Source organism: Chionomys nivalis, chromosome 10, assembly GCF_950005125.1.
Source record: "Chionomys nivalis chromosome 10, mChiNiv1.1, whole genome shotgun sequence".
NCBI lineage: Eukaryota > Metazoa > Chordata > Mammalia > Rodentia > Cricetidae > Chionomys > Chionomys nivalis.
In genome coordinates this window covers 12,708,637-12,733,256 of record NC_080095.1, presented here as the reverse complement: position 1 = coordinate 12,733,256, position 24,620 = coordinate 12,708,637, and the positions used below count along the sequence as shown (strand labels likewise).

General features: G+C 40.7%; 1 gene segment (V, D, J or C); it reads right to left on the bottom strand.

Moving 5' to 3' along the window:
- Positions 1–1,186: 1,186 nt before the first annotated feature.
- Positions 1,187–1,654, bottom strand: LOC130882899 (Ig heavy chain V region PJ14-like). The segment is given in 2 exon segments: positions 1,187–1,524; positions 1,609–1,654. Coding segments are annotated over 2 exon segments (384 nt in total).
- Between the last annotated feature and the right edge of the window lie 22,966 nt (positions 1,655–24,620).

The following is a 24,620-nucleotide window of genomic DNA, read 5'->3' as shown; positions in this document are numbered from 1 at the left end:
TGGAGGCAGGGTGGATATGGGAGTAGGGAAGTATATATCTTAATTAAGGGAGCCATTTTAGGGTTGGCAAGAGCCTTGACTCTAGAGGGGTTCCTAGGTGTCCATGGAGATATCCCCAGCTAGATCCTTAAGCATCTGAGGAGAGGGAGCCTGAAATGGTCCTATCCTATAGCCATACTGATGAATATCTTGCATATCACCATAGGAACATCATCTGGTGATGGATGAAGCTAGAGACAGAGACCCACATTGGAACATTGGACTGAGCTCCTAAGGTCCAAATGAGGAGCAGAAGGAGGGAGAACATGAGCAAGGAAGTCAGGACTGCGAGGGGTGCACCCACCCACTGAGGCAGTGGGGCTGATCTTTTGGGAGCTCACCAAGGCCAGCTGGACTGGGAATGAAAAAGCATGGGATAAAACCAGACTCTCTGAACATGGTGGACAATGAGGGCTGATGAAAGTCAGTTTTATAGTTAGACAGACCCCAAACAATACCTATTTGTTTTTCCTGAGGAACACTGCTTATCAGTCTGATGGGAAAGTTAATTTTTACCAAGGTACAAATGCATGAAATGGGATCTGTCAAAAGTAAAAATCAATTTTATCCTTTTATGGTACCTTCTTGGTGTAGAAGTAAACTATGGGTATTTTAGCCTCCAGGGTATTGTGAAAAAATGATTTTAATTAGGGAAGCTGTGATTTATCTATCACAGTTGCATAAACAAAGAGGACAAATTACAGCGTCTTTAAGGTTCTGTAGCTTATAACTGAACCTAATATCCAACAAGTGTGATAACTGCTGACTCCTTTAAAATATCTGCATATATAAGAAAATATGTGAATATGTATATGTGTGTGTGTGTAAAACATATAAACATATATGTCATTCTATCTAATAATAAAAAGCAGATTGAGAGGTTACAGGACTTGGGGTAAAAGCTATTTGTTACAGTATTTGAACAAATAGGAAGTTTATTAGACTACGACAGTGAAGAGACACCTCTACAGAATTTTTCCATATCTCTGTTTGGAAAAGGAAAATTCAGATTCTAATATTGAAACATTTGCCTATGCAGCATAGTCTAGAACTTCTTATCTTATTAAGCAACCACATACTGGTCTTGGGAGACCCTGTTGGTCCCCACCGCCCCCTGCTGGTCATGAGTGTCTCCATAGGGAGGTTTTTATGCAGGCTCACAGTGGAGTTGTCTCACTGTGTATTTGGCACAGTAATACATGGCTGTGTCCTCAGTTTGCAGACTGTTCAGTTTTAAGAAAACTTGGCTCTTGGAGGTGTCTCTGGTGATAGTAATTCGGGACTGAAGAGCTGAATTATAATCTGTGCCTCCACCACTCCATATTGCTCCCATCCACTCCAGACCCTTTCCTGGAGGTTGGCGGATCCAGTTTACACTATTGCTGGTTAATGAGAATCCAGAGACAGTACAGGTGAGTGACAGAGTCTGTGATGGCTGCACTAGGCCAGGTCCTGACTCCTTCAGCTGTATCTGGGACAGGACACCTAGGGACAAGCAACATCACCATCAGTCATATAACCCATAGATGAAAAACCTGAGTTCCTTTCCTGAAACCCTGAAGCACTTACAGTTTGGAAATGTCACCAGGCAGAGGAGCAGCACCAGGACAGCCATGCTGTGTTGGAGGCTCTAGTCAGAAGGGGATGGGGCCTCTCAGCTTGGCCTTGGATTTCATTCTCAGCTTGAGGACTGCTTTGCATTGGGGGAGGTTCCAGAGAGCATAAAAGGAAGCACAGGCAATGTTTACAATTTCTCCTCCAGGAAACTGAGATTTGCTTTGTGCTTCTTAGAAGTACTGAATATTGAACCTCAGTAACATTGACTTGATGCTGTCTGTATTTCCAATCCCAGAGAAACAGGAAATAATAAGAGTTATACTATACAGGCCTTAGAAGCAAAACATGGAAGTGTTTACATTAACTAGGTATATATTCATTCTGCGACGGCAGAGGAGGATACCTGGTTCTCAATGGATTTATGTATCTCTGTATCTTCCAGTAGAGAATTTAAATGGTATTGCTATATTGGTGATCAGAATTCCCGTTTAAGAACCTACTTAAAATACTTTTGCTTGGTGTCTGTGGAGTTGTCTCATTTTTTAATTAATTTTTTTATTAAAAATTTCTGCCTACTTCCAGCCTCCCTTTCCCTCCCTCTCCCCCCACTCCCCACGCCCCACTCCCTTCCCCCCTCCCTCTCCAGTCCAAAGAGCAGTCAGGGTTCCCTGCCCTGTGGGCAGTCCAAGGTCCTCCCCCCTCCATCCAGGTCTAGGAAGGTGAGCATCCAAACCGACCACACTCCCACAAAGCCAGTACATGCAGTAGGGTCAAAACTCAGTGCCATTGTCCTTGGCTTCTCAGCAGCCCTCAATGTCCACCATATTCAGTGAGTCTGGTTTTATCCCATGCATTTTCAGTCCTAGTCCAGCTGGCCTTGGTGATCTTCTAATAGATCACCCCCACCGTCTCAGTGGGTGGGTGCTCCCCTCGTGGTCTTGACTTCCTTGTTCATGTTCTCCCTGCTTCTGTTCCTCATTTGGACCTTGGGATCTCAGTCCATTGCTCCAATGTGGGTCTCTGTCTCTATCCCCATCCATCGCCAGATGAAGGTTCTATGGTGATATGCAGGATATTCGTTAGTATATCGGGCCATTTAAGGCTCTCTCTCTTCAGCTGCCCAAGGACCTAGTTGGGTACATCTCTCTGAACCCCTGGAACCCCTCTAGAGTCAAGGCTCTTGCCAACCCTAAAATGGCTCCCTTAATTAAGATATGTACTTCCCTGCTCTATATCCATCCTTCCATATCCCAACCATCCCATTCCCCCAAGTTCTCCCTATCCACCCCTTCTCATTTTTCTCTTCCATCTCCCCTTTTTGCCCAGTAATCTTGTCTACTTCCAATATTCAGAAGGATAAATGTATGTTTTTGTTTGGGTTTACCTTCTTATTTAGCTTCTCTAGGATTGCGAATTATAGGCTCAATGTCCTATATTTATGGCTATATAACTTCCCAGGAAATAACTTGTGAGGAAGCAGCTCACACACATTTCATACATGTGATTTCCCATGTTTATGTGTAAGGAAATTTGTGGGACTGATTTGGATCCCGTCTTATTAGGCTCAGATTTCACGTTCTCACTTCGGAACATCCTACCTGTACGCTAGATTTCATTCCTCTTAATTTATGTCAGTCTATGCATGTACTTTTATATCTTTCTCTGTCACTTTCCTCAGCTGGTATTTAATCACAGGTTCCTAAATTATGATTGTTGCTTTGGTAAGTTATGGGGAGCTCAGCTACTCATAACACTTCATAAAAATCAACAGCATGTAGCCAGGTTTGAGGGTTATGGTCACTGAGGTAATAACAAGACAGAGAACTTTAAGTAATGACAAGAAGTGGACTGGAAGTCAGATATGGACATGGGGAACCCTGTGACTTGAATGATAGTCAAGGCATAGATAACAAGAGTTTCTAGTGTCTTTTCCTGTGTCTTATTAATGCAAATCAACAGGGAAGTGAACTGCAGAGCTAGAACCAACCTGTTCAGTCAAGACTCAGGAAATGTCTGTCTAACTTAGCATTAGAGACATCACAATTTGTCTGCATTATCTCTTTATGCATAGTCTTTTCACTTTTTACTGTGAGTTTCAGTGGTAGAAACTGCTCTTCACTTTAATGAGACAGCCATCCTGTGAAAGCCCTGAACATCATATACAGTATGAGTTCAATGTTCCCTGTGTTTTTTAATGCTTCAGGGTTATAAAAAGATTTTTTCAGACATAATTCTTAGTATGTTTCATCTTGGGGTGTTTGATATTTTCATTGTGTTTACAATAATCTGGAAAGGAATATCTTAGAAATAAATGCACATTTCTTATACTATATTGGGGAAGTAGGTATAAATTCACTTATTCAAATATTTTTTGTCCTTAGTTACTTCAGAGATATTGTCTAAGTTAGGTTTCTATTTCTGTGAAAAGACCCCATGACTCCAATTGTTATAAGGAAACTGTATAATTTAGGGGGCTTTCCTGCAGCTCCAGGAGTTCAGACCATTCTCATCATGGCACGAAGAATGGCAGTGTGAGAAAATCATGGTGCTGGAGGAACAGCCGAAAGTCCAAAAACAGCAATGAACAAGAACTCAGCTGACAGACTGGGAAGCACCCTGAGCATAGAAAACCTCAAAGCCTACCCTCCACAGTTACACATTTCCTCCAACCAGACTGTGCCCACTCCAGCAATGCCACATACCTGAAAAGTGTTACTCTCTTTGATATTATGTGGGCCAATTTCATTCAAACTCCCACAGAGAGTTAGTGCCCATATTCCATACTCTCTTACTCCTTGGGTTTCTCTTGTTCCATGAGACTCTCAAGAAGGAAGTCACTGGGAAAACAGCATTTGCAAAGGGAATTCATTCATGATAAAGTCACACATTATTCATTATTATCTTATATTTGAGAGGTGTATCCTTATTCTTAAGGGTTTATTCAGTCATTTGTTTAATTATGTAAAGTGGATAGATGGATACTCACTTAATGGGCCATGTAGAATTTACAGTACCAGCCTGTCTACTTGTGTGGTGGTCAGAATCTTTTTACATGATTAAAAACTAGGGTCATCATGGAAAAAGGAACCTTATTTGGAAAAATTACCTACATTATATTTGTATGCAGGCAAAAATATGATGTCATTGACTTGATTAATAACTGATGTAAGGGGGCTCAGACAGATATAGACATTTTCTTCCATGGGCAGGTGGTTTTTGTGCATTGTATAAGGAAGCAGGATGTACAACCATGGAGAACAAGTCTATGGATTGAGATTATTTGTGATCTCTGATTCAGTTCCCACTTTTTGGTTTCTTAGGTCTTGATTTCACATCCTAATTTTCCTCCATGATGGTCTGTAATATTTAAGATTACACAAACCCTTTCCTTTCCATGTTGCTGACCACATCCATAGGTAGCAGACTGGGTCAGTTTAAAATTTTTCTGATGAGAGAATGGGGGTGGGGATGGTGACAGCGTGCACAACTGCAACCATAGTCACAGATACAGTTACACTTTTAGGTAGTGTACACTCTGCAACATACACTCACACAGAATCACACTTATCGGGCGGTGGTGGAGCACGCCTTTAATCCCAGCACTCGGGAGGCAGAGGCAGGCAGATCTCTGTGAGTTCAAGGCCAGCCTAGTCTACAAGGGAGTTCCAGGACAGGCTCCAAAGCTACAGAGAAACCCTGTCTCGGAAAAAAAAAAAAAAAAAAAAAAAAGATTCGCACTTACAGATTATCACCTGGGACTCTGACCATTGAAAAATTTAAGTAAAAAGCCTGAGTCTCAGTACTTTATCCTGAAGAAATACCTGTATCAGGAAAGAACCACAAGCTGAAATAATCTAACCCCCACCCAAGGGCAGACCATTCAAAGGTAATGCCTGACTTTCCAACCACTGTAGATAGGACCACCTGCCAGAGCACCTCACCAGGACACCCCTAGACAAATGTCAACCAACCAAGGGTCCTAAACCTCAGAAGCCCATCACTCCCACCTCTATTGCTATAAAAACCGTATTCTAATTGAACTCAAGGCTCTCTGGATATTTCAATGCCTTGGACATAAGGAGAAAAGAGTTTGCAAACTTGATTAAAATAAAGGCGTGGTCTCCTTTGTTGGCTTTTGTGGGGACTCCGAGGATTTGGGCATAACAATTACACATTCAAACACACACAGACACAGATACATACACATGCATTAACACACACACACACACACACACACACACACACACACACACACACCACCAGCACCACCACATCCACATGTAGAAATAATTATTCATAAGCAGAGGAGCTGAATTTCTTTCTTCCTGTCTTTTTCATAGGGCCACTCTGGCTGGCTTGGTCTCACTATGTAGACCAAGCTGATACTGAACCATGTCACTGTCTCCCAACCATCTCATACAGAGTTCTTTAAACTTTGAAATAATTTTTTTCATATAATAAATTCTGATCATTATTCTCTTCCCTCGTGTCTTTCCATGTCTTTCCTCTTTCACAACTTGCTCAACTTCATAAGAAACATAGTTTTACAGCCAATTTTGGGAACAGACTCATGACATTCATTTCATATTGACAACAAATGGATTGAAAATTCAAAATTGACAATACTTTTTCATTTAAAAATTTTTATATGAAATATATGTTTGTTCTATAGTTTAGAACATTTTTATTAATGTTGACAATAAATAGTGCTACAATTCAGGCCTGAGGAGATGGCTCAGTAGTAAGGTGCCTGCCTCACAGAATGAGTGTTTCAGTTTGACTTTCAGCACTTAACTCTGAAGCTGGTGGTGATGATTTATCCTTATATTTTCAGAACTGGTGAGGTAATGAAAGGAGCTTCTCTGGATCTTGCCATCCAACCATTCCATCTGACCCTCTTGAACTTCAGGTTTAGTGTGAGACCCTCAAAAATAAGGTAGATGTGAACTGAGGAATACACTCAGAATCAACTTGTGACCTCTACACCCACGTGCAAACATACACTGTGATAATTAGTGTTTCCATTCATTCAAACATTTCCCTTTCCATGTGTTGAGCTCTTAGTTTATAGTTATTTAGAAGCAAGTTATGGAAGCTGCAGACCTAGGGACAGCTGATTGCTGTGGGAAGCAAGAGCAGAACTCCTCTCACTGTATACTTATTCCCACTCCAAAACTTTCATCTGCCCTTCATACTCTAGGAACTATCATTCCTTTTCCAGTCATAAGATTGCTGGTTTTAAGTGTATTAATGTAAGAAATGATACCTTTCTGTATATAATTCTGATATTTTTCTTCTTAGTTTGAACTTGGTTCTTAAACTTAATACCTTGTAGATGGAATGCAAATACTATAACTCAGAGCTAGCCAAGCACTCCCATTATTTAAAATATATTTTTCATCAGAAAATAGTGTTTTAATTATAACATTCAAAACAAAACCAGCAATTGCAAGTTCTACTTGATAACCAGCACTTATGGCTGCATATAACACAGCAGAATAAAAGTATAGGATCAATATTTTGATCATCAATGTCCAGAATGTAGAGTAGGAAGAAAAAATGAAACCAAATAAATAAAATGAGGCTGGGGAAATAAACTTCCTTCCCAGCTTGGGACTCCCATCCACAATCTAGAGTACATTAAATAATGAAATCATCATGTACTGCAAAGATTCATAGAACATGTAGGAATCTCCCTATTTTTATTCAACACCACATACTTGAATGAGATGGTAAAAAATAAGAATGTACTGTGCACATGAAAACACATTGTCTGAAACACACTGAACTGAGGAAGGCAGGGGCCACTGAGTTGTGCTCTCACTCATTGATGATCTGATTGTCACTTTGGATCTTAGGCAGAAAGTGGATCTGGGTTGTGTTTGGAGCCTTTGTAATGGGAAGGGAGACCCTGACTGTGAAGCCAATCCCTCAAGTCTCCCAGGGCACCTGACACCTTATCCTGGCCCTGTGGTCAGAGAATGCTGTGGTAACCGCTGTAGTACAAAATATTAACATAGTAGGAGAAAAGATGCCTCTCTTAAGGAAACCCATAAGCTCCTAGAAATAAACACAGAGAGACAGATATATAGCAACAAAGACAAACCTAAACAAAGACATAGATACTAGAGCAAAGAAATATGTGTATGGCAACATGTTATTTGAATGTCATTCATTTTACTTAAAATATCATGTTCATTCACAATATAGCCTGACAATATCGATACATCCCAGTACCCTCTCTCTCCTGCATCCACTTGGATGACCCTGTGTTCCCTGAGCTATGTATTCTCCTGTGCACTGAAATCACATAGAAGTGATCGAAATGAGTTGTTCTTGAGAAGAAAGAGTCAATACTTTTCATGAGAAAAGGTGTCCTAACTTTTAACAGGGAGTAGTGATGATTCAAACACAGTATTTATTAATCAAAATGAGGAATTAATACCTGAAATGTTTCTTTTTGAATCAAAACAGCATTTATACTACAAAAGAATTCTTCCATCAAACTACCAACACTAGATGAGTAATTTTTTAATAAATACACTTTTGTTGTTTTTTTTGAAGACAGGGTTTCTCTAGTTGTATTGGAACTGACTCCGCAAACCAGACTGACCTCGAAATCAAATGATCAGCTTGTTTCTGATTCCTGAGTGCAAGAATTAAAGACATGCGCCACCATCACCAGACAAATACATTATTTTGAGTTATGAATACATGATTCTGTGTGGATGGTATAGTAATAATGGAGAAAAAAAGAGGTCACAGGGTCCTCTGAACTTACCGGTGGTTATGAACTGCCCTGAGTTTTGGGTTTACAATCTCCAGTTTCTTTAGTTTCTTTCAGATCTGATGCTGATCACAACAGAATCAGTCCTACCTTTTATGACAGGTGATAGTTTTCATTTTGTTCAAGTCTGAATACACCATAAATTTATAAAGCAACTTAAATGGGGCAATGGAAATAGTTTTGCAGTTCAGGGGTTCTTGCTGAAGCAGAATCTTCAACTAGGATCTTAATTATGAGCTCAATCAAGTCTTCATCAACAAGTTTTCCCATTCCTGGGATGTGGAGACAGCATAATCACTGGAACTCACTAAAACTTGTCTAACCATTTGTGATATCCAGGCCATGGTGCAGGAAGTCCTTCTCTCTATGTGTTGCTTTTGTTTAATAAATAAGATTATTTTGGCCAATGGCTTAACAGAATATAGCCAGACTGGAAGAGATACATATGTAGCAACAGTAGGCATGTAGTGATACTCCATGTAGCAACAGTGATACTCCATGTAGCTGCCAGAAAAGAAAGATGTGAGCCAACAGCCAGAATCTTGCCAGTAGGGCATGAACATCATGGTAAAATATAAAGTAAACAGAAATAGGTTAACCAAGGATATAAGAGCTAACTATCAACATACTTAATTGTTTGGCCAAGCAATGATTTAAATAATATAGTTTCTATGTGATTATTTTGGGAGTCTGGGAGACTAGGAAATGAACAATCTCTGGCAACAAGGCTATGTGATACAGCTTGTCTTTAAAATAAGGTGCATATTGATAGAAGAATGAACACATATCAAATGTACAGAAATACACACATACATGGGGGCATGTTTAGAAGGAGAGAGAGAAATGAAAAACAGTATATCAAATACATACATATATAAATATAATTTTATAAATATATTTTATAATTTTATAAAATAAAAAATGAATAAAATAAATACAGAAACTGAAAAACAGAAATTTAAATAAACATTTGGACTCTTCAAGGATTGCTACACACCAAACCTGTAGAGAGAATCCTGAGTGTGATTTGGAGAAGCAGCACAGACACAGAGGTGTCTGGCCTTTTGGCCTCTCCCAACAGGCTCTCCTGTGACCCAGAGCTCTGTGTGCTCTTAGCGCCCCCTGCTGGTTCTTAGGTAACTGCAGGGAGGTTTGCATTTGAGCTCACAGTAGTATTCACTAACTGTGCACTTTGCACAGTAATACATGGTTGTGTCCTCAGACCTCAGACTATTTCCAGGTACAGAGTGTTTTTGTCCCTGTCTATGGAGATGGTGTATCAGATCTTCATGGCATGAGCATAGTAGTTGTTGAACTACTACCACCCTTAATGCATGAAAACCACTCCAGCCCCTTCCCACATGCTGGGCAGACCCAGTTCATGTTATAGTTACTGAAGGTGCATCCACAGAGTCTCAGGAATTTTTTAGGTTCCTGAGATTCCCCAAGACTCCACCAACTGAACCTCTTACTAGACACCTTAAAGCACAGAGAAATCTGATCATAAAACTGACTAAAATCCATTTTTTCCATCTTCATGCACACACATGACACACCATCTCATCTCTACAAATTACCTTTGAAAATAATGACAAGAAAAAGAGAAATAAGTCTCAAGTCCATGGTAAGTGGCCTGTTCTTAGTGCTAATCACCCAACACATATTCTAGGTTCTAAAAATGATCAAAACACGCAGTGTTCCTTACTGGATGGTGATTAGGGAGAGGACAAGAGTACAATTAGTATAGCTAGGTCATTAAATGGGTTACCTTAGCCATCTCAGGACAACAGATATACTGAAAGCAGGACATTGGGGATAATTGAAATGTAGCAAACCAGAAGATGTGCAGGGTAAAGGATGGCTGAGTTTGGGGAAGAACATGGGCCAGGAGAAAATTAAAATTTACCATTTATACTTCCTTGACATACAGGCAACATGAAAACTATAGAGACTCTTAACAGAGGGGGCCTGTGACACAAGAGTAGGGTATTGACAAGTGGGACATTTGAGTGTTCCTTATTAAAGATGATCACAGAGTAAAAGTTGTAAGATCATTCACTGTATTGTTCTGCAGGCTTAGTGAGCAAAGTAGAGGGCCCTTGATAGTCTGTGCTTGCAATTTTGGGATGCCTCAATAACAAGGGACCAAAAGGAGAAATACAAGATACTGGTTGGACAGTGAATGGGGATTTGGGAATTCCCTATTGCTAAGAGTGCTTAGGAGGTTTAGGTGTATTGATGGGTGAAATAATTGTAGGATCTCTGGAGGGGGGAAACTTTTATGTTTCATGAATTTGTAAAAAGCACATTTACTTAAAGTTTTTTGATTATCTGGTGGGTTTAAAGATAGTAGGAAGCAAAGATATTTCATAATGTAGATTCCACACCCTTGAAGACTTAGGTGTTTGACCAGGAAGACTGAAGACAAACAATCTTTGAGATTAGAAAATTATAAAAAATATAAAATCCATTATAAAATTTCAGTGAGCATCTTTCTAAGGATGTAATGACCAGGAAAACTCATCCAGAAAGCATAAACATTTCAGTACATGAGCTTCAAAGTGGCTAAAAATGTTGTATGATATAATATTGATGGGAACCTCGGGAGTGAAATGAATGTTTTACAAGTGTTCACTCACAAGGCAACTCTTGTAATGTACATCAAGATATACATTAGTGAGCAGAAATGGTAGTATGCTGAAAATATCTCAGTAAATTTCTTTTTAAAATTCTGACTAATGTAACTTCACTTCCTGTCATGCTACCTCCTGCGGAGTCTGCATAGTCACTCATGTAAGATGTGGCACCATCTTCAAGAAAGTGTACAGACAGAGAAGGTGTGCGTGTGCTGTTTTTCCTGCATTGGAGTTCTTGAACTTTTGGCATTACCTACTTATGTTCTAAGGAATACAGTCTGATTTTTTTCTGGAAGGAAAGATATGTTTATGTTTCTAGAGTCTATTGATGAACCATTGCCTTATACAGGAGTATATAATGCTAATGGAAGACAATGGGTTAACATTCAAGAGAAAAAAAGTTTCCACGTTTAATGTGGTGCCTAGTAAATAAAGAACAAAATGCCAGCTTAATTAAGGAATTGAGACAGAATCAGGAAAGATGGGGTAAGCATAAGAAGAGAGAGATAAATGCCCGTAATGTCTTGAGATTGGTTTGAAGAAGGTTTGAAAAGGAGTTAGAAACATGGAGGAGAAGAAACGAAGTTCTTATGCTTATATAGCAGAAATATAAAAAGACAGTAGACTATTTGACTATTAACCCCGACTCCTTACCCTTAGCTCAAAATGCAATGAATTCATAACCTAGATAAAGATTTATATCAAAACAAATATCATGCTATGTCTAGCATTACCAATCGCAGACTCATACCAGGGACATCTGTCTGATAAAAATCTATTCTCGTGTATCTAATATAATGATTCTAAGAATAATCTGTATCACATGAAAAAATAATACATGTTGCTACACATTGTTTTTCTGTACAAAGGATGAGCCTCAGGCCTAGTAAATGCATTCAGATGCAATTCCTTTGAGTCTTGTGTGTATCATTCATTGACTCCTTACCCACATGAGACCCTGTTCCATTGATCCTAGTGCCCTGGCTGAGCCGGTTTATTGCAAGTACCCACTTTCATTCAAGGAAAAGTTCCATGCTAATGACTCATAGTGTAAGGACTGTGGGAATGTGAGAGGTTCATTGAGGGGGTTTTATTGGACTATATGGGGCTCAGGCTTTCAGACAGAGAATCCAGATGGAGAGATAGTGTAACTGTGATATCAGTAAATAAACATGGAAGTGGATAAAAAACTATTCCAAATGAAAATCCCACTCCATTTCCACACAACTCATCTATTGCTCGTCACATGGCCTTTGTTTCTTATTCTCTGAAGATCCTACACATTATTAACCAATGTCTAGCAGAACCATGTTCCCATTGAAAGGTGTAGTGGCATTTCATTTGTACTTTAATAACTATGCCTTACCTGAGAATCAGAGGAGTTAAACAAATACAATGGCCAGCCTTACAAACCAGTCAGTAACGACACACACCTTTAACCCCAGTAGCCACACTAGCTTGCCTTACAATCCAGGCAGTAGTGGTACAAATCCTTACTCCCAGAACTAGAGAGGATTATAAAAAGGGAGGAGACAGCTCTCAGAATCTCTCTCATTCTCAGATTCCTCGAGACAGGATCATCATTTTGGACTAAGGTAGAGGCTGGCTGTTTTGCTTTTCTGAACTTCAGGTATAACACCTTTTTCTGTCTCTGAAGATGGCAGGCAGAACATGGTTTGTTCATGAGGACATCACCTCTAAACTCTGGGTTCCCAGAGCTATCTGTTAACCTCCTGACTCTAAACATAGAGAAGTGAGAGAAAGGAGTTTTTCTTGGAAAGAAAAGTTAAAGTGTTCTCTTGGATAACAGAAATCTTGTTATAACCTTTAAAGGGGAGTACTGATGTTTCAAACTCAGTACTTTTTTATTAAAAATGATAAATATGTTTTGGAATATTACCATTTGAATCAAGGTCTCATGTAAACTACACAAGAACTAGACCATTGGGCCAAATCACAGCATTTAATGAGTTTTTTTTTAATTTTTATTTTTACTTAAAAATTTCCACCTCCTCCCCTCCTCCCATTTCCCTCCCTCACCCCCGGCCCCCCTCCCCCTCCGTCTCCAGTTCAAAGAGCAGTCGGGGTTCCCTGCCCTCTAAGAAGTTCAAGGTCCTCCCCCACTCCGTCCAGGTCTAGGAAGGTGAGCATCCAAACAGACTAGGCTCCCACAAAGCCCGTACATACAGTAGGATCAAAACTCAGTACCATTGTCCTTGGCTTCTCAGTCAGCCCTCCTTGTTGAACACATTCAGAGAGTCCGGTTTGATCACATGCTCCATCAGTCCCAGTCCAGCTGGCTTTGGTGAGCTCCCGTTAGATCAGCCCACAGTCTCAGTGGGTGGGCGCACCCCTCACAGTTCCTGACTTCCTTGCTCATGTCCTTCCTCCTTCTGCTGTTCATTTGGACCTTGGGAACTCAGTCCAATGCTCCAATGTGGGTCTCTGTCTCTAGCTTCATCCATCGCACTGTTTTAATTAGGGGTATATGTTTGTGTGGGTAGTGTAGTTCTCATGAAGATAAACAGATACCACCGGGTCCACTAGACTCACATGTGGCTCTGAGCTGCCTTTATCTTCTGGGGTTTACAATCTTCTTTTGCTTCTTCCTAAACTGATGCTGGTCACTAAACAGGATCATTTTCTCTGTATAATGATTGGCATTTTGCTCAGGTAAAAGCACATCCTACATTTAAAAACCAACTATAATGGGGCTGTAAAAATCAAGATTTTGCCACACAAGAAAGCCTCAGTACGTTCTAAACACAGAACACAGAATCTATAACTAAAAACAGAAATGGGTGTGGCAGTCAACCAGGTGTACCATATAGGGAATGTGGAGAATGAACAATCACTGGAACTCAGTGGACAACTGGACTATCTAGTCATTAAGAACTAGGCCCAGTAACAGGACTTGTCTCACAATAAATGGCACAGATTGTTAGAAAAATTCATCAGATGTCAACACCCCACCAACCCCCCACAAACGTACATGGAGAAGAGTGAAAGAGAAAGATTGAGAGAGAGAAAGAGAGGGAGAGAGATAATGACACATAGACAGAGATAGGTAGACAGACAGAGATAAAGGAAAACAAGGAGAAACACTATAATAAATAAACACACACAACACAACTGAAAACAAAAATTTGAATATTCATTTGGACATTCAAACGTTACTACACACTATACCTGTAGAGAAAATCCCTAAAGTGTGGTATAAAGAGGCAGTGAAGACACAGAGAAGTCCAGGCTTCCATGCTTCTCTGAGCAGGCTCTTTTGTGACCTAGATCTCTAAATGCTCTCAGCGCTCCCTGCTGGTTCTGTGTTCCCCACAAAAGGTGTTTTTGTTTGAGCTCACAGTAGCATTCACTCACTATGTATCTTGCACAGTAATACATGACTGTGTCCTCAGACTTCAGATTGTTCACTTCCAGGTACAGAGTGTTCTTGGCGTTGTCTTTGGAGATTGTGAACCGACCCTTCACAGAGTCCGCATAGGAGGTGCTACCATCTGGATTAATATATGCGACCCACTTCAGCCCCTTCCCTGGAGCCTGGCGAACCCAGTTCACCCAGTAGCTACTGAAGGTGAATCCAGAGGCTGCACAGGAGAGGTTTAGGGACTTTCCAGGCTGCATTAAGCCTCCTCCAGACTCCAACAATTGCACCTCACACTGGACATCTGTAAACACAAAGAATTCTGGTTAGAAAACTGACACAGAACACATTTTTTTCTCTTTCTCGTGTCCACACAATACACCTTGAATTACCTTTTAAAATAAGAACAAAGGAAACCAATGTGAGCCTTAAGTCTATGGTAAGTATCCTATGTTCAATGTTGAACCCTGACTGGGAGGACTTGGGGATCCAGTGTGAGTCTCCTCTGCCAGCGCTGCAGGGGCAGGGCAGGGCGGAATTTTATTGGCTCAAAGAAGCCTTATTTGCATATCTTCCTGCCATAACAGGCTCTGTAGTTGGACCTGGGTAGAAGGCAGTACTCAGAGTAGATATAAGACATCATACGGATTGATGACAGTTATAGAAATTGGTGAATTAATGTAGCTCTGTATACACATTTTCCTTGTTAGAAATTCACCACACTTTATTTATTTCCCCTTTTCCCATGTGCTGGGAAATGTTTTGTTTCCACACTGTCATGTATCTTTAGGATCAATGTGAAACTAAAAATCTCCACCCACAGCTATGTTTCTAGATATTAGCTCTGTTTGTCCCTCTGTCTCTGCTGGACATGGATTCTTCCTGAGGTGAATCTTGGGTAGGGCCCCACACCCCTCTAAGTAGAACTACTTCCCTAAGACAGAAACACTTGAGACTTTTCTGAATTTTACTCACTTCTGAGAGATGCTGTCCTATGGCCCCAGGAAGTTTGCAAATAAGATGATTCTTGTTATTGTCTGTCTTCCTCTTTGTGATTGATGTGGGGATATATTTATATTTTCATCACTCAATTGTTTGCATTCTGATGTTCTCCCTATGATTAATTTTTATTCCCCACTCTTCCTTTCCCTTTCCCACCTCGATACCAAGCATGTCGTCATGCTATCTTAGATCAGTTTTTATTTCTGTATATTTATATAGTCAGCACAATGGGGACATTAAATGCATTTTTGTAAGAAAACATCAATTTTGTATTTTCAGAAGACTTTGTTTTGATTTTCCCAAATTCTCATGCTTTCTACCCTTTCAGCCCTTTTCTGTCACTACACCCAACTTTTCCTTTCACAACCCCTGTATTACCCTGTATTACTCTGTGCTTTTTTAAATTTTGAAATATGGTTATCTCAGAAAAAAATATTGAGAATCTCAGTTTTGTGTGGCATTTACAGTCCCTCTCCTCTACATGCTGGACCATTTAACTGGCTTGGTTTTGTACATATCTTGTACAGGAACACATAACATTTTATGTGTGTAATTACCATGTTATGTACAAAGGAACCATATCACAGAACTCCTCCCATTTTATGGTACTTTCATTCTTTCAACCCACTCTTCAATGATCTTTCTTGTGCCTTGTGGGAGGAATATGGAGGAATAGGGAAATGGGGGATGTGGGAGTTTTGATATAGACATTCTCTCTGCGGACAAGCACTCACACAGTTGTCTGTTCTTAGCAGTGAACAGTCATGGACTCTCTGCATTCAATGATGACTGCTGGTCGATGGAGATTCATTTTGTTTATAGGTGTAGCTATTGATTTGTGGATGAGTATATTACTGAATATTTGTGAATGGTATATACATAGTTTAATCATATATGTATATTATATATGACGAATGTGTGAATAGATGATACTTATATAAATCAGTACACAGGCATAGACTTGGGAATCTTTTCTTTTTGATCATGATGTGTTTTATGGAATCATACTCAAATTTCTTTCCACATTTCTCTTAAGATTGGATGCACATAAAATATTTTTTACTGAAACATTTGCTTGAAGTTAAACCTTGTAACGTCAATTAGTAATCACATCTAAGGATCAGCAGCAAACATGACTGTACACTCTGATGCATCTATACGTGCACACATTCTGTAAAGTTCATCCTATCTCATAGAGCTTGAACACAGCCATTACCTGCAAATATATTCTGTGTGAACAGGTCCCAGAAGTTATGAGAATAAAGACTAGAGAAAATTCCCAGTATTTTCTTCATGTTGGTTCTGAATTTGAATCCTTGGGTTTGTTGTCTGCTGATTGTGCCCTTCTAGTCATGAGTTCTGCTGAATAAAGTTTTGTGCCTGGGCTCACACAGAATTGCCCTCACTGTGTATCTTTCACAGCAATACATAGCAGTGTCCTCAGTGGTCACAGACTATAGTTTCAGGAAGAACTGGTTCTCAGATGTTTCACTAATTATGAAACATTGTCTCTTGTAGGAAGGACTATAAATGGTGACACAACCACCAACCACTATTTACATAACTTACCCACTCTAGGACCTTCCTTGGAGATGTCAAATCCAGACCCAGACTGGTGATGGAATAACCATTGTCAATGCAGCTGAAGGAAAATGAGTGTGAGATCTTAATCAGTCTAGGTCTTGTCTCCTGAAGCTTCACCTGGGACAACACACCTGAGTATAAGAAAATATAGCCACTATCAGTTAACTGCTGTTAAAACCCCTATACTGACATATGTATAAAATGGTAGCACTCACCTTGAGATGTTGCCACCGGTCACAGGAGAAGCCCCAATAGCCTCATCGACAGACAACACTCCTTTTTGTGCTGATGTCAGGAATGTGTGTGAGGCAGCCCTGGAAAGGATATAACAGAAGTGAAAGATAAATGTCCATGCAAAAAGCCACATTCCTTTCAAGATGAAATAACTATTCCAATATTATTGATGCATGCATCTAGAAAAGAGCATGTGGGCTTTAGTGTTACTATAAAGACATCTATGATTGTACCTATTTTCTTATTTATAGACCCACCATCTTCTAATTAGTCTGCATGTGCTCTAAGGCAAGGCCCAGGATTCTCTTGTAGTTTTAACATTATTAATTTAACTTAACCCTAAAGTATTCCTTTTTTCTTTCATGTTAAAAATCCTATAGTGTTCACATTTTCCTTAGTGCTTCTCGTTATAGGAGGTCCACACCCACCCTGCTCCAATTTCACTAAGTGATGCTGGTGAAACTATATAGACTCTCAACATCCCATACCACCTCTCTAATGGAACCAATTCATTCTTTATACAGTGACCTTGCTCACAGCCTACACAGGGCATATGTGTGACAACATGATGGGAGGAAGTTTGTGCTGGGCCAACTGCCAGGACTCAGGGTGCGGAGTCTGAGATCACCTACACAGCCCTGTGTATTTGCAGAAGTGATGTCCTTACTATCATACATTCCTGCTTCACTATTTGACAGCTTGACTTGGAGTCAAGTCTAAACAAACCTCTCTAGGGAATTCTGGTTTTGATTCTGCTTCTCAGGGTTTCTGCATAAACCCAAGCTTCGGATTGTGATTGGTGGTATAGAGAATAGAATAGCCAGGCGCTAGAGTCTAGAAAAAGCATTGGAGGACAAGAAAGAAATTCACTCCTCATACCAGGATGTGAGGAATAGTATATTGTATTTACTACCCTTTTCTACAACCAATCACCCATTACTGGTCCTGGGAACCAGACATGGCATATTGTATTAGGGCTCACTTTGATGGCCTCTCTCTCGCTCTATCTCTTTTTTTTTTCTTTTTTTAAACCAAACTACTATATGGTCATGTACTCCATCTTCACAAAATTCAATTATGGAACAAACTGTTTCTTCGTTGTGTGTGTGGAGATAAAGATGTGGCTCAGGAGAGATGGGATATAGTCTAAGTTTCAAGTATCATTTTTGTGCCATATATCAAGGCTCCCATCCCATTTCCCCAAGTTTGGCTAACGGTCACTAATTGAGATGAAGCTTGACTACTCATATTCCTTACCTGTAAATGAACTTCAAGACTTGAGCATTACTTCTTGCTCCATGTCAGGGATGGGAGTTTACTTGTAAGGAAAGACCCAAGGCTCCTCAAACAAAACAAGTTATTGTCATTGACTCTAGCTTCCTATAAGAAATAGATAAAAGATGATATTGCTGAGACATCGTTACTTGCAGATTGAGAAATCAAATTGAAGATGGTGTAATTTACAGGAATGCATCTATGGCTGATACTCTAAACCATCATGCTTGGAGAGGTCATAGTTCTTAGAGAAGAACCTACTACAGTCAGCTTGATAACTAGACATATTGGAAAAAATATTCTAAATATTTATGTTTAAAAACATAGGACTGATCTCAGCCTTTGTTGGATAAGCTTTTTTTTTGCAGTAGAGTAATGCTTAATTCTGAGACACATAACTTTTCAAATTGCTTAGAATAATTGAATGTCCTCCGGTCTAGTGGGTATCTATGTAAACTTCTCCATGTCAAAATAATACCTCAGTAGAGTGGGTAGAGAACATGTAAGACACAGAGAATGAGGAGAGGTGCTATGCTGTAGAACTCTATGACAATGCGAACAGACCAACAACAGATCCTTATTTTCATCACATTTGAGTTGACAAATGTTATCTCTTTGCTTTAAATAGCCACTTGGTCCTCTCCAGAGAGATCAATCAAAAGGTTACAAAAATGTGATGGAGGATAGCTCACAGTTCACAAGCCTTTCCCTGAATCTTACATGTGCCACAAGCTGGGACATGTTGTCTGAGGTTTTCTGTCCTGCCCAATTCCCACAGTTTTTAAGTCCGAAAGAAATCACACAGAGGTCTACATTAGCTATAATCTGATTGGCCTAGTAGCTCAGACTTCTTATTAACTCTTATAACTTATATTATCCCATTATCCATTTCATGTCTATGTTAGCCACATGGATTGGTAACTTATTTGGTGAGGCAGCCACATCTTGCTTCTTCTGTGACTGGGTCACAATTGCAGACTAGGACTTCTTTCTTCCCAGAATATTCCTGTTCTCATTGACCCAACTCTGCTTCCTGTCTCGTTGTCCCACCTATACTTTCTGCCTGGCTACTGGCCAATTATTGTTTATTTAAAATATAATTGACAGGATACAGGTCATTTTCCTACAACACTTCCCTCCTTTTAAAAAACAAGAGCTCTGAATCCAATATCCTTTGTTTAGATTTTTCCTGATCATTATCCATAACAACTTTTAACCAACATTCTAAACAAAGGAAAATATTTTTAGTCGATTATTTGGGAATGTGAGCATAGTTTTCCACACTACTTCCTGTTGATTGGGGCCATTGATAACCTTATGACGATCTAAAGAAAATTTAAAATTATGATCAAGTCCTGACTGGAATATCCTGTGAGGCTTGATCATCTCAGGCAGCAGTCTTGAATCTTTTCTGGATGAAGAACTCAGACATGTGGGCCATCTGTTCCTACCAGTGGTTTCTCAGGTGGTCTTTCTTAATCAAACCTGATTTTTCTTAACTGAGAATCAATCCACAGCCTCTCATTTCCTGTGAAAACAAAACCAAAGCCAGAATTTTAAAATGCTGTGGCTTTTGTCCTGCTATGGATGAAAACAAAAAAGCATGTGACCAGCCTTTCATCAAAATCATTTAAGTATTTTGTGGCAGGACCTCTTAAAACAGCTGCAAGAAATGAGAGTGCTTGACTCTACCAAGCAGAGCCCACTCGATAAAGTGCTGCTTTCAATCAGTTATGTTTGACTCTATTATTTTATGTCTAGAATTACTTCTCAAGCTCTCTCAAGCCTTATGTGGATGCAATTTTCCACATGTTGGAAACTGTTCTGCTGAGGCTTTCTATTCTGCCCAGTTCCAGCAGTCGTTAAAAACCATAGAAATCACACATAGGTCTACATTAGTTATAAACTGATTTGCCTAGTAGCTCAGACTTCTTATTTACTAAATCTTATAACTTATATTAGCCCATTATATATTTCATGTTTATGTTAGTCACATGGTTTGTTACCTTATTTGGCGAGGCAGTCACATCTTGCTACTTCTGTGGCTGGGTCATGAGTGCAGACTAGGACTTCCTTCTTTCCAGAATTTTCCTGTTCTCATTGACCCACTTCTATTTCCTGTCTGGTTGTCCCACCTATACTTCCTGCCTGGCTACGGGCCAATCAGTGTTTATTAAAATATAATCGACAGAATACATATCATTGTCCCACAGCAACATCTGATTTTCAGATCAAGGATCTGAGACTCAGATGAGGGCAGAGACCACAAAACTCATTTGCAAGTGAATCTGTGTAAGTGAGAACTCTGTGGAGGAAACAATGGAGAGAGGAATGCATGTACATGATGAAATTAAAATCCTGTAAACTTTGAAAATATGTTTAAGGCTCTCTGCTCCTCCCTGTTCTAGAGACAGCCGCTTCTTTTCGTGCAGTGCCAGCCTCATTCCAGAGACACGATGGTGAAGGTCGGAGTGAACGGATTTGGCCGTATTGGACGCCTGGTTACCAGGGCTGCCTTCACTTCTGGCAAAGTGGAGGTTGTTGCCATCAATGACCCTTTCATCGACCTCAACTACATGGTCTACATGTTCCAGTATGACTCCACCCATGGCAAGTTCAAAGGCACAGTTAAGGCTGAGAATGGGAAGCTTGTCATCAACGGGAAGGCCATCACCATCTTCCAGGAATGAGATCCCGCCAACATCAAATGGGGGGATGCTGGCGCCGAGTATGTTGTGGAGTCGACTGGTGTCTTCACCACCATGGAGAAGGCTGGGGCCCACTTGAAGGGTGGGGCCAAAAGGGCTATCATCTCTGCCCCTTCTGCCGATGCCCCCATGTTTGTGATGGGTGTGAACCATGACAAGTATGACAATTCCCTCAAGATTGTCAGCAACGCTTCCTGCACCACCAACTGCTTAGCCCCCTTGGCCAAGGTCATCCATGACAACTTTGGCATCGTGGAAGGACTCATGACCACAGTCCATGCCATCACGGCCACCCAGAAGACTGTGGATGGCCCCTCTGGGAAGCTGTGGCGAGACGGCCGTGGCGCTGCCCAGAACATCATCCCTGCGTCCACTGGCGCTGCCAAGGCTGTGGGCAAAGTCATCCCAGAGCTGAATGGGAAACTCACGGGCATGGCCTTCCGTGTTCCTACCCCCAATGTGTCCTTCGTCGATCTGACATGCCGCCTGGAGAAAGCTGCCAAGTATGACGACATCAAGAAGGTGGTGAAGCAGGCATCCGAGGGCCCACTAAAGGGCATCCTGGGCTACACTGAGGACCAGGTTGTCTCCTGTGACTTTAACAGTGACTCCCACTCTTCCACCTTCGATGCTGGGGCTGGCATTGCTCTCAATGACAACTTTGTAAAGCTCATTTCCTGGTACGACAATGAATTTGGCTACAGCAACAGAGTGGTGGACCTCATGGCCTACATGGCCTCCAAGGAGTAAGAAGCCCACCCTGGACCACCCATCCCAGCAAGGACACAGCAAGAGAGAGGCCCTCGGCTGCTGAGCAGTCCCTGTCCTAACTCAACCCTTGACACCGAGCATCTCCCTCATAGTTTCCATCCCAGACCCCCAGAATAGCAGGAGGGGCTTAGGGAGCCCTACTCTCTTGAATACCATCAATAAAGTTCATTGCACCCCTAAAAAATATGTTTAAATACCTTGGTAGAAGTAGGGTATTTTATTTTAGCCAAGAACAAATTGATTATACACTAGCAATCTGAGAAGATCAGAATATTTTCTAAGACAAACAAACTACATTTTGACTTGACAGCATTTTCAGAAACGGATATGAGGCTCAGGGCCACCTTAAGCAGTATGTTAGCTAGAAACATCCTACAGGCTCCTGAACCTCAGCTGCTGTCTCTAGCTGCATTACCTCCATAGTATGAGTACCCACAGCATAGCCAGGATCAATGATAAAATTGATGTTCATGTTTTATGTGAGGATGATGGAGGGAGTGTAGGAAATCAAAGTTAAATACCAGGGTATTCCTACATGATCTGTTGGCTCTTACTGAAATCCTAAATTCTACTCTAAATGGAGAATTAACTGAAGTTCTGTTGTAAATCTAGGGAACCCACTCTCAATGATCCCTGAGTCTCTTCAAGATTGATCCTGGTGCACAGAGCACAGCCTGGTCTGCCCTGTGTAATGCTATATATCTTATTCAGATGAGATTGCAAATTATATAGAAAAATAAATATTATAGTAGAAAACAGGACTTCAAAAATAATGAGATGTCTTAAAGATTAGTACAGACTAAATTCTAGATTAGTGCAATGGGAAGCATGACTTTGATGCACAGAGCAAGCCAAGAAACAGAGAAGACATCCCTTCATGGGCTTGTGCACCTGCTGTGATTCAGCATCTGAAATGATTTGTGTTAGTGCTGGGGAGTCCCTGTTGGCCCTTAGTACCACTTGCTCATCCCAAGGTCTATGTAGGAAGGTTTTGTGCAGGTTCACACTAGAGTTCCATCACTGTGTCTGGTAGAGTAATATATGGCTGTGCCCTCTGTTTTCATACTGTTCAGTTTTAAGGAAATTTGACACTAGGAGGTGTCCCAGCTGATGGTGACTTAGGATTTGAGAACTTAATTATAATCAATGTTTTCATTATACCATAGTATTCTCATGAACTCCAGACCCTATCTTGGATTCTGATGGACCCAGTGTGTATGACAGCTGGTTAATGAGAACACAGAGACAGTGCAGGCAAGAGACAGGCTCTGGGTCTGTGATGGCTGAACCAGGTATGGTCCTGACTCTTTCACCTGGACCTGGAACAGGTCACCAGGGGACAAGCAATATCATCATCGGTCATACATTCCAAACATGGTGTACCTGGGGCTCTTTCCTTAAACCCTGGAACACTTTCAGATTGGAAAGGTCATGAGGCAGAGGAGCAGAACCAGGAGAGCCATGCTCTGTTGGAGGCTCTAGTAAGAAAGAGATGGGACTTCTCTCATTGAATAATAAATACTGCCGTTGAAACCTCAAATTACCATTTGAATCAAGGTCTCACATAAACTACCCTAGAACTAGAACATTGGACTAAATCACAGGATTGCATGAGAACTTTTAAAAAATACACTGTTTTAATTAGGGGCATTTACTTCTGTGTGGGTAGTGTAGTGCTCATGGAGACAAACAGATGGCACAGAGTCCTCTATACTCACTTTGTGGTTCTGAGCTCCCTGTGTCATCTAGGGTTTTAATCTTCTTTGGCTTCTTCAGAAACTAATGCAGGTCAAAAGACAAGATCACTCGAGCTCAGTATGATGATCTGCATTTTGTTCAGGTAAAGGGCATCCCTAAGGAAGGAAGGAAGGAAGGAAGGAAGGAAGGAAGGAAGGAAGGAAGGAAAAACATGGGTGTGAAAGCAAACCAGGTATACCATGTAGGTAATGTGGAGACTAAACAATCACTGTGAATAACTGAAAAATCAAACAATCCAGTCGTTGAGATCCAGGCCCATGGACATAGAATTTTCTCAAAACAAGTGTTGCAGGTTTTTAGAGAAATGTTTCATATGTCAATACACACACACACACACGGAGAGTGAGAGAGATTGAGACAGACACAGGTAGACAGTGAGATAAAAGGTAATAGGGAAAAACACAATAATACATCAGCACACACAACACAACAGGAAACAGAAATTAGAATAAACATTTGGTCATTCAAGGATTACTACACACTATATCTGCAGAGAAAATCCCTAAGTGTGATATGGAGAGGCAGTGCAGACAAGAGAAGTGCAATCTTCCATGTTTCTCTACGCAGGCTGTTCTGTGACCCAGATTTCTAAGTGCTCTCAATGCCCCCTACTGGTCCTGTGTTCTCCACAGCTGTGTTTTTGTCTGGGTTCTCAGTAGCATTGACTCACTGTGTATCTTGTACAGTAATATATGGCTGTGTCCTCAGACTTCAGACTGCTCATTTCCAGATACAGAGTGTTCTTGGCATTGTCTCTGGAGATAGTGAACTGGCCCTTCACAGCGTCGGCATAGTAGATGTAGTTACTACTACCACTAATGTATGCGACCCACTCCAGCCCCTTCCCTGGAGCCTGGCGGACCCAGCACATTGCATAACCACTAAAGGTG